Source organism: Halyomorpha halys, unplaced genomic scaffold, assembly GCF_000696795.3.
Source record: "Halyomorpha halys isolate HHAL.00 unplaced genomic scaffold, Hhal_1.1 Scaffold55.1, whole genome shotgun sequence".
NCBI lineage: Eukaryota > Metazoa > Arthropoda > Insecta > Hemiptera > Pentatomidae > Halyomorpha > Halyomorpha halys.
In genome coordinates this window covers 529,981-541,741 of record NW_027105793.1, presented here as the reverse complement: position 1 = coordinate 541,741, position 11,761 = coordinate 529,981, and the positions used below count along the sequence as shown (strand labels likewise).

Genomic DNA, 11,761 nt, shown 5'->3' with positions numbered 1-11,761 from the left:
CTATTACCCCAATAATTCTTAGATATAAAAGAGAATTCGGCAAAGATAATTCGGCATAAGTAATTCCTTTATCACTATTAATTATTGTCTTTAATTGGGCCATTTTGTAATATTAAGTAGTAATTTACTATAAATTAATTTATCGAAAAAAAATTAATAATAAATACCTAATCATTCCAATCTAACCTTTTTTTTAGGAGTTGGTTTATAGAAGAGTGTTCGGAAGACTTACAACGCCGAAGAAATATATATTCTTTTGGACAAACAGTCCAATGTAAAGGAATGTACGGCACTATCTTCGTTGAAGAAGATAATAAACAACATGAAACTTTGGCCAATATATGCCTGTTTCTTCCTCGTCCATTACCTCTTGCTCTTGGTCCTTTGGATCATTACGTAACAAAAGTGCGGGCTATGTTATTAAAACAAAAAGCTATCCCTCCAGGTAGCTGGTTAGGATTTGATGCTGGACCATTCCAACTCCCTTTCCATCCATGGAGCTATTCATCCGGCCTTGGGAATATTTTGCAATATCAAGCTAATGCTGATTTTCAACGAAGAATACAAGATTTATATGAGCAGATGGTGAACATTATTAAAATCTCAATCTTGTAGATCATAAAATTTTAACCAATTTTAGGAACAATTTATCTACTTTTTTTTTTCTTTTTTTTTAACTTTCCAGGAAAGGCCTAACCGTCACTACAATAGAAGATTACAAAATTACTTTTGTGGAAGTGGTGTAGAACCAGCATTAACACTAGCCATAACCTCTTACATATCCCACTTTTGCTTACACAAGATTGACGTCTTTCATCTGTATCCTTTAAAATTATTCATTTAATTATTTTTTTAAAATCTTGCTAATTATCTTCCCTTATTTACCTGCTTAATGTGCCATTTTTATTTTTTTTTTAATAATTAATTTATACTATTGTTTAGGTACTAAGAAGTATTCAACTCTTAAGCTTTCTTAAGCAAAGGTCTATTATATATCTCAACTCTATAATAGAAAATAATTTTATTCAAAATAAGAGAAATATTATAAAGTCGCAAGGATTTGTATTTTGATGCCAAGCCTCCACGGACCACTATAGTCTAAATCCCAGTTCAACGGTAACAGTTCGTTATTATTTGCCACTTTCGTTACCGCCGTCGTACAAATCATGATTTTTTATTAGCTTTCGTGGCATTACTTTTATACTATCGGGATTAGCTTGATAGTTGGTAGTACTCCCTTCTATTTGCGCTTGGGTGGCAGCTTATTGCCACATATGGATACCTTGACAGTGAAACGTCGTAACTTAATACCTTCAAACATAAATATTTTATATTTCTTAATAACTCGATCTTTCCTGTTTGTATATAGTGGCAGTTGTATGTAGTATTCAATCATTAGTTTTTATTGTCATTCGCCAAGTTGAACTATTTCTACGGTTTGTTATCAGTCTGTAAACAAGTATTGCCATGCATTCTCACTGTTGTGATATTACTTGTGCAACCGATATCTTTCACTTGGAAATGGATAATTTAGGTACCTATGCACCACCGAGTTAATACGTGGCACTTAGGCTAAATCAGTACTAACAGAGCCATTGTCGAAAAACATGTTGCCCTGGACTGTCTAGAAAATCACGTCTCTTTCTGCATTTACGAAAACGGCTCTTAGATAATGACAGGGGGATAACTTCGTAGAGTGACCGGTAATTCACTGTTTAAATAGTTTTATCTATCGATAATTAACCATAAGAGGCGACGTAAGAAAAGACGTGCCTTAATATACCTCTGTTCATTTCATAATTTTTAATCGATTACATCACCCATAGGAGAGGTTGAATTTTAGTTCGTGGCGCCTATAAAATGAAATATGAACCCCACTCTGGTTAGAATATGTAGGTTATCAGTAGATAACCTCCCCGTATGTCAGAAATATATAGAATGTGAATATACGGATCGGAAATGTTCTTTATCAAGTGCAGTTCTTGAGGTTGATGAGTTTTCTTTAGAAATGGGTCACTGCAAATGTTTGAATAATCCAAAAAAGTTCTATTGTATTAATGGTAGCTACACTATTGGAAAGCAAAGATACGGTATTAATAGTATTGTGAGAAATTTAGATCACATATACCTACTTCGGCAAAAGGCTTGGTGATAAAGACACCATGAGACTGAGCAATACACACCGACACCTCATGCCATGTGTTACCAGACTGAAAATGTGGAAAAATTCTATGTCATTTTCAATCCAAATGGTTTGGAGGAAACCACAAAATCACGATAACGATTGTTATTTTTTCAAGATTAACGCTCAAAATCATAATGTCCTGAGTAACGTGGATATACAATATCCGAACTATCCTTCGGCCTTACAACTATCTACACATACTGAATCTCTTCCTATCCAAGTTCCACATGCACCATTTCTTGAAAATGTCCCATAAGATGAAATTTCAGAACATAAATGCGATAATGCTGATGATTACAAAAAATATTTCGTCAAAATAAACTTGATGTCATATCTTGAAACTGATTAAAGATGGCAGTGGATTCATGAGATTACAAATACTAAAAGGAACAGAATCTTCTATTACCCAGATTTTTTTATATTGAGGCCAGAGAGAATGAATTAAAATAAATAATAGACTTCTTTAAATAAGCCTAAAGCCTAATTTTAAGTACATTTTCAATATTCTTTGTTGTGAGATTGTGGGCTTATTGAATTTCTCTAACAACAGTGAATGTTAGACACATTCACTATTACTCAGGTAGACACATACATATTACTCAACAAAAAAACAGTGAATGTTATTTATAAACTCATTGAAATGTAACCTCAACAGTTTTCTTTTTAGATATTAGAAATTAGTCAGGTTCAATTTACCTTGTATATCCAGTATATCTTAAGGAGGACCATGAAAAACTTCACCGAACCTTTGGCTGAGTTCAATATTTTACTTTAGCCGTTGTGGTAAATTAACAGTTGCAAATTAGACCTGGCAGTATCTAAGCTAAGCTATAGGTATAGCCCTTAAGAAGGTATGTAAGAATACGATGAATGAAGTGTGAACTTATAGGAACAGAGCGTCACGTTTCTATATACTGAATTTTCATCAAATTCAAAACATGACTAGTTCATTTTAAAGTCTGTGGGTTTTTTCCGAGTTATCGGACCTCCAAATCCCAGCTTAGCAATTTAGAATAGAAAATCTAGAGCAAGGAAAAGTTCACGGAGAGCATATTGACTAATTTTTGATAATGGACAATAAAGATCGCAACGAATGAAATGAATGAAATAGATAATTAAATTATTTTTTGAAGAAAAATAGGAAAAAAAGAATGAACATTTCTTATTCACAGTCCATTGAATGGGATTCAATTCAAGAATAACTCGAAATGAGTGTAGCAACAAATTGAACAATAAACATGAAGAGTAACGGAATGAAGATTAGTTTACACTAAGAGAGGAAGACATCATATTTCTTCTCTACAACTTCTAGGGCTAAGTTCCTATTATTATTATTTTCGTATTTAACAAAAAAAAAAGTTTAGTTAAATGACATAATCTCTGAGTTGTGGCACTAAGTTGGCAAAACGGCCTTCAACTGGAATTGGCTTGTTTCCCGGGGACACTGGAGTGCGTCATAATGGATTATTTTTTAAAGGATTTTCTGAAAAAAAACACAAATCTAAAATCGAAACAGAATATTTTTTAATATTCTATAATAATATTTCCAATTCTTAGCTTTTGCCTATGATGAACGTCCTGTAAAAAATCAACCAATTCATTTTAAAATATCGTTTCACTAGGCGATAGCAGCTAAAGTAAAGTAAACATGAATTGTTTCAGAAATACAGATTCTCACACAATGACTTTTGGAATAACGACTTCGTATTTTTGGGGATTTCATGAAGGCTGTATCATTTCTGCAGCTTTCCAACGGTACTCCAGCTTAAAGGACCTAGTATAACTTTTAACAAATATGAATGTTGGGACTTCAAAAACATTAAATACCTACAATTGGGGATCCTATTGTTTTTTGTTTTGTTCTCGTTATGTAATCTCGTACCAAAGTTATTTCTTCCCCCAAAAATGTTTCTAAGGTTACAATAGCAAACACAGTTGTTCGTTAGGGCACCGAATCCAACGGTCATTAACGCCCATGTTTTCTAAATGTTTGGTCTTATACCTTTCATACTTAATTTTTAATTTATTTATTATTTTATCATTTTATTTATTTATTTCATTTTTATTATTGCAATCCCAATATTTTGATCTCTTCAAATTTGAGATAGTAATTATTTAAATGAATATGTTTATGTTTTTGGATTTAGTGTTTAAATCTTGTTTAACTTTCCTTCTGAAAAAATTATTACCGATTTTATGTTGTTTTTATTATCATTTAGGGCTACCGATACCCTTGGTCCCACGCCTAATCTACATAAATCCTTGGAATAGAAATGGCATTTCGAAAGATGTGGCTGAATGTAAGTGTACGATTACAATATTTACATTTTGGTGGTGGCTACTTATTGGTCAGATATGAATGAGTTATATTTGTATGTTCTATTCTTAATCTAGCTATTGGAACCTCCTCCCTGCGATTGGAATTGGTTATATTTGGCCCATGGTTTACTTTTTTTAATTTTCTTGGCTAACTTTCGTTCCACAAGGAAAGCCATCCACTGATATTTCACGTTTCAGTGGAAGACTGATTCCTTCAGTTGTTAGATTGGTCGAGCCCTTACCTGGAAGAGCGAGTGCTTACCAGCAAACACAGTTTTTATTTGTTTTGAATGATTTTTATAGTTTGTTCAACAATTTTTCTTTTTTTTATTTCTTCTTTTTAAGGAGTGAAAGTAATAACAATGCGGTAAAAGACGAAAATAACTAAAATCAACTACAAGAATGGCTGCTCATTTAGTTATCCGTTGTTTTTCGTTTACATGCAACTAGAGGCAGTGGATAGTAGCTGTCATCTTAAATTTCATTTTTAATATTTTTTTATTTATTGATAGATATTACAATCTGCCACACAGTTGTGGGCAATAGGTAATAGTGATGAATGATCTCATACAAACTAAAATAAAATAAAATAAATAAATGAATGAAAAAAAAAAATCTCTCTTAAAATATATACAAACAGAAAAATAAACAAAATGAACATAATCAAACTATGTGTATGAAAAAAATAAATAAATAAAATAACATAATGATAAAATAATATAATCTCTAGTCACATTTACATTCTAATATACAATATTTACACAATCGACCTGAGGATCCCTCAGCCCACTCTATCCCCCACGTGTGAGGGATAGAGCAGAGCTCAAAAGATCCCAGCGCATCCCTCTCACCGCATCACTGGTAGTGAGCCAGTGGAGGCTGAGCAAGTGCGTTAAAACCGCAAACTCTCAACTTTAATGGAGAATCTGACCATTGCCAGAACTCCAGTTGTCCATTTTTATTTTAATAAGTCTGTTGGCCACTGTCGTTTCAACCTTCTAGGTGGGCTGTAGGGATGGGTGGAACTAGATAAGGTTTGGACCGAGGGATTAGGATACTTGGAAAGGTTTATATGGAATTTCGAGAATTTATTTGGTATGAGGTCAAGGACAAAAGGGATATGTAGGTCATGGTGTAGTGTTCTGTTGGAAACGTAATAGGGTGCATTAATTATGGTTCTAAGGCTTTTGGATTGAAAGGATTAGATACGTTTGATGTTCGACGGTTTATCTGTTCCCCAAAGTTCAAGTCCGTAGGTCCAGATATGTCGGAGTATAGTCTTATAAATTAGTAATTTGTTTTCTAGTGAGAGATGAGAGGTCCGGTTGAGCAATCGGTATAGTTGGCTGAATCGTCTTTTGAGTTCTTGTCTTTTAAGTCTAGTTTAGTATGTTGGTTCCAGGTGAGTCTTTTGTCTAAAATGAATCCGTGGTATTGCACTGTGTCGGATCTGGGTAAAGGAATATTATTAAGAGTAACAGGTGGACAGAACCTGCGGCGGAGAGTGAGTCACATGGGTGCATTTCGATTCATTGGCTTTTATCCGCCATTGGTTGCACCATTGCTCAATCCGGGTGAGGTGTGTTAGGAGATTGGATGAGGCTGTTACAGGATCGGGATGGGAAGAGTAATAAATAAATCAATTCCAAATTCTGTTTTTTTTTTAAGGAATTTAAACAATTTCTAACCCAGTTTTATTAGGATAATATACCTTTTTAGAATTATTTACTCATTTTCGATATTCCTCATCAAAAAATAGTTTCATCGTTCAATTTTCACATTAACCTTCTCACCGCATTTTTACCAGAATCTAGTCCCTTCATTCATAACTAAGCAGAATTAGAAGTTACAATAAAATTGTACCACGCGACTAAATGTCAAAATGTCCATTTTAGAATGCAAATACATTTTTTTTATCACTGTATATAAAAATATACAGTGATAAAAAAAATGTATTTGTACACCATTTATTTTTTAGTTTAATATACTTTATTGTTGTAAAAAAATACTAGAGTTTTTACTATGCAACTCTCTTTAAAAATAATTGTTTTCATGAAAAAAACAAAACAAGATATTGATCAAAACTGTAATTATTACATTTAAAAAAAAACAAGTATTTCTGGGTCGAAAAAGTATTCATACAAGTGAACATTCAGAAGTTTCAAGTAATCCTCAGGTCAAAACAATCCCAGGACTGGTTGTGGATTAGTAGGCTCAAATGGTAACTGATAAACCTTACTAATACCAATACATCAAGAATGTTAAGATTTTGCAGCTCCCACAATGGGTTTTAAAACGTGTGAGTTGAGTTTCTTATTCCAACAATGTTCCAGTTTAAGGGACTTTGGTAAACGCGTAAAACGGAGTCATTCCTCTATAAATTACATAATAAAAAGTTTTAAAGTGGATATACTGACAATATAAAACGCTCAGGGCGGCCTAAAATGATAATTACCAGTGAAGCCGGAAATATTGTACGAGTAACTGCAAATAAATCGAAAAATTAATGCCAGGGAATTAGCAGAACATTTAGAAACAACATCTGACAAATCAGTTACATCCCAAACTATAAGAAATGTGCTTCTTAAGGGAGGCTAAAATCGAAGATCATCCAGTAAGAAGCCATTTATTACTAAGAAAAATCGGCTTAAGAGGTTGAATTTTGCAAGAGAAAACGCTAACAAGCCTTTAGAATTTCGGAAAAATATTTTGTTCTCTGACGAGAGCAAATTTGACATTTTTGCATCTGATGGAAAGATATTTGTATGGAGGAAATCCAAAATTGCACTGGATCTAAAGAATATTATTCCCGAAGTTAAGCACGGAGACGGTTCTATCATGGTTTGGGGCTGCATATGCTGAACAGAGGTTGGCTAACTACACATAATCAATGGTATTATGACAGCAGATATGTACGTAGATATATTGCGTTACAATTTAGATAAAATTGTTGCAAAATTAGGAATTGAACAAACTTATTTCAACAAGATAACGATCCCAAACACACCGCAAGAAAACCAAGTAAATGTTTATAGTGCAATGCCCGTAGGGTTCAATTAAATTCCCTACGCCTCAGTCCCCTAATCTCAACCCAATTGAGAATTTATGAGCTTTATTGAAAAAAAAAATATATCAGACTTTTAAATGTTCAAAGAGACAAGAACTAGTAGTGAAGATGAAGACAGCGTGGAACGAAATCAGGAAGGACGTGACTCAAAACCTGGTGAAGTCGATGACTAGCAAGTGTTGACAAGCAGGCTATAGTAAATGCCAAGGGACTTCACTCAAAATATTAAGTTAAACATCTTAATGTTCACTTGTATGAATACTTTTTTGGCCCCAGAAAAACGGGATTTTTTAAATATATTAATTATATTTGTAATTTTGTCTTTTTTGTTTCATGTAAATATTTATTTTTCAAAGAGAGTACAGTAAAAACTATAATAGTGTTTGAGGAAAATAAAGTTTGTTAAACTAAAAAATAAATGGTGTATGAATACTTTTTTTTTAGCACTGTATATTCCATTTAACATATGGCTTTTCTCAAAGACAAGTCCTTTTTTCCCGGGAGAATTGAAAAAAAAAAGAAGATGGTCACGGGACCTTCTAATTTAAATTAATGCTTGAAGTACAACCAGTGGATGGTTCCTTCCCAAGATTTTCAAGTGTTTGAAACATTCATCCAATTTACTTATTGTATTTATTATTTTGTAGTTGTGAATTACATTAAATAAAAAAGAAAATAAATTAATTCTCTTAAATAATATATATCATTTTCAGTGAGAACTCCATCATTAGATTTCATTATTATAATAAGTTGTTGTTTTTCTTACATATCTAATATAACATATAAAAATAAATAAATTGATATAACTTTTACTTCAAAAACGATATTATCCTCAGCAAATTCATTAGATATACGGCAGTCTTATTCTCTGGAGAAATTCTAAAAAAGTTCGAACAAAAGGTAGCAAAAATCAATAAGGCAATAAGAAATCAAATAGAAGAACATCTAAGGAACGAGATAGATAAAAAAGAATCGTTATCATTACCTCATCCTTTTGAAACACAGGCACTAGATTTGATTCTATCCCAAGAAATTGAAGAAATATTTCTCTATGTATATCAATATGCAAACTTCAATGATCTTCAATATTTCATTAATGAAGATTTAGCACCAGGTCCCCACTTCTTTTTCAAATTTATTTGGAAAGGAGTTCCTTTCAATAAATTGTTTTTAGCATTTTTAAAGTTAAAACCGACCGACCAATTTACATTCGCAAGTGACATGTTACTAAATAAATTTCCAGACGCTCCTGCCCCAACAGGTTTTTTTTCCGAATTCCACATGTTTGGAGAAGTCCCATTTTATGAACAGCCCGGATTTTTCAAGGAACATTGGCCTATACGTCGTGGTTACAGATTGGATGGATCATTGATAGAAGGTAAGGTTCCAAAATTCATATTTCCATTTACTATACCAGACAGAGAGTTAGGTTGGGAAGAAGAAATGTTACTAACGTGCTGTACTCCAAATGAATTGAAATCAGAATTGGTAAAAGATTTGGAAATATTTATTGAGTTCGAACAAATAAACTCAATTGAAGTGGAAAAAGAAATTCAACATGTACCAAATGAAAGAATACATATATGGGAAAATTTCGATTTCCCGAATGAAGGAAAAAGCACAGAAGCAGCAGAATCAACAGAGGAAACAATTGGCACACCAAAAAAAGCAGCAGTGAGTGAAAGTAGTTCTAGTACGGATCTTTTTCCTTACACTAGCTATCCTTTGGATTCCTCTACCAGACAACTATATTTATTTTTAACGGACTCCATTGAAATACCCGATATCCTAGAAGATATTAAAATAAGGTGTAATATTGAAGATTTGATAACAACAATCGGGAGGATCGATGACTCCGATATGTCTGACGAGGAAACAAGCGAGATTTATACAGGAGAACTCTTTGGAGAAGAAGATGAGTTAATTGAAGATTCAGCACGATCCACATTGCTTGATTGGCTCGAAGATAAAATGATAGAGATTGAAGAAATTAAATCAGATATTTTTTCGTGGAACCCACTCTGGGAACTTAAACCTTTCTGCGAACAACTGAGTGAAGAAATTCGCTCTTCCTCGGAGTCAGATCTGATATCTGAAGATCTAGGATTTGAAGAAGAACACAGATCAGAAGATTATCCCAGATTTGTAGATCTCAGATTTTCAGAAGATCCAGGATATGAAGATCATGAATCGGAAGAAGACCTAAGATCTGTAGAAGATCCAAGATCTAAAGAAGATCGAAGATCTGAAGTAGATCGAAGATCTTCTACAGATCTAAGATCTGAAGATCTAAAATCTGAAGAACTAAGATCTGAAGAAGATCTGGGATCTGAAGAATATCAGGGTTCTAAGGAAGATCTGAGATCTGGAGAAAATATAAAATCTGAACAAGATCTTGAGTTTTCCGAGATAGCTGCAGATATTAAGCCTACTTCAGTAGAGAATAGTTCTCTCGCACAAAGGAAATGGATTAACAGACACAAAGAGTCACCTTACTGGTTACAAACTATCTGGAAAAAAATTATGTGGATCAATTGGCGAGGAAGAGACACATCATGGATTGTCGATACACTTAACAAAATAGATTATTTGCTTCTAAGAAAACAAATTTTAGAAGACATATCTTTTGAATATAAGGAATATATAGAAGATGATGATTGGAGTGAAAATTCTGTCGAAAACCCAGATCTCGAAACCAATAAAAGCTCCAATTCTTCACTGATTTCAGAACATTCTTCCTCGTCATCTAGCATGACTGGGAAAAATATGTCATCTATATCAGAGGAGGAGACCTCAGAACCAGTTAGAGAATCGCTGGAATGTTTTTCGTCCCTAAGCTCAATATCTGCAACTGATTGTATATATAATCAATCAATATTCTGCGCGCCGTCTCGCTGGGAACGTCCATCTACTCCACCATTATCACGCTATCTTTTGAAGTCAGTTATATTTTTCGAAATGTGTTCCAGAGTATATAGGCAAAAAGAAGAACTACTACATCATGCACTAGAAAAAGAAGCATTATCTAACGCCCCTCCTAAACTATACTTGTGTCGACAGATTCAAAGATTCATTAACCTATTCCTAGAGAATGAAACTAACATATTAAATCGGCTCACTGAACTTACCTCGTCTTCCTTAACATCTATTGCATCACATGCAACACCATACAGGTCTCGTAGTAGACCGACAGGTGAAGGTTTCCGACTTTCTAAAAAGAGATCTTTTATGTTAACAAACTGTCAAGATTTAGGCGACTGGCTTCAACATTTCGGGATGCAAATTCGTCAGCCAGAAGTACAAACTCGTAACCGTTTACAAGGATGCTTAAGAACCCTTGATAATTTCAAAAGACTGGTACTTGAAAAATTTCTAGGTGAAGTCAGTTCCATAGAAGAAATCACTGAGAGTGTACGATGGAAGCTCTCAATAAAACGTCCGATAAGATCTCAGGATGCATTTCTTAATTTTTGCTGCCGCATAGGACCGATCAGAAATGCGACATTTTTCTGTGACTTATTATTACAATCAAAATCTCTCAGAGCACTGATAATATTAAGAATCGAAGAATTGAAGATGATGCTACATCGAGGCAGAAAGAAACGAAAACAACCATCAATTAGAACTGCCACTTCATCAGTATTAATGAGTACTAATGATTCAGAATCGGAGTCATCAACGCACGATAATGAAATATCTTTTCACGAAGAAGATATAACAACAAAATGGCCAAGAAAGACAGAATGGCCATCAAAAGAGGAAGATGAGGAAGATCTGGAAATACATTGGCTTGATGCGAGTATATTTGAACAGTGGTTAAGTTGTTACCCAACTCAAGATATGGGTAGAAGAATAATAGTACTTTTGAGCTTAAGGCACCTGAGACAAATGAATTATCTTCACGCAAGTACGAGAACTCACAAAAATTGAATTTGAAAACATTATTGATGTCGCAGAATATTTCTTTCAAAATCACAAAATTGAAATAAATAAATTTGAAGTATTGCATATTGATTTTTTTAAATTTAAATAAAATTAAAACTATAATTGGGTAATAATAAATTACAGCAGAGTTTCAGAAAAAATTGAGGAACATAATTTTAGAAACATCGCTGCCCATATATATTGGGATGCTACATGACAATATATTTATTAATATGTTGTTCGATATAATATTAATATATTTTTTT

The 11,761-nt window shown here is 33.3% G+C and overlaps 1 protein-coding gene across 1 annotated transcript in view; it reads left to right on the top strand.

Annotated features, from left to right (window-relative positions):
* Positions 1-11,548, top strand: part of LOC106692397 (uncharacterized) — a 17,862-nt gene extending 6,314 nt beyond the window's left edge. The window contains exons 3-5 of the mRNA XM_014438331.2: positions 198-585; positions 686-819; positions 8,420-11,548. Coding sequence (XP_014293817.1) covers positions 198-585; positions 686-819; positions 8,420-11,501 — 3,604 coding nt within the window. The 3' untranslated portion in view covers positions 11,502-11,548. The remainder of the gene's footprint in view (positions 1-197; positions 586-685; positions 820-8,419) is intronic.
* The last annotated feature ends 213 nt before the right edge of the window (positions 11,549-11,761 follow it).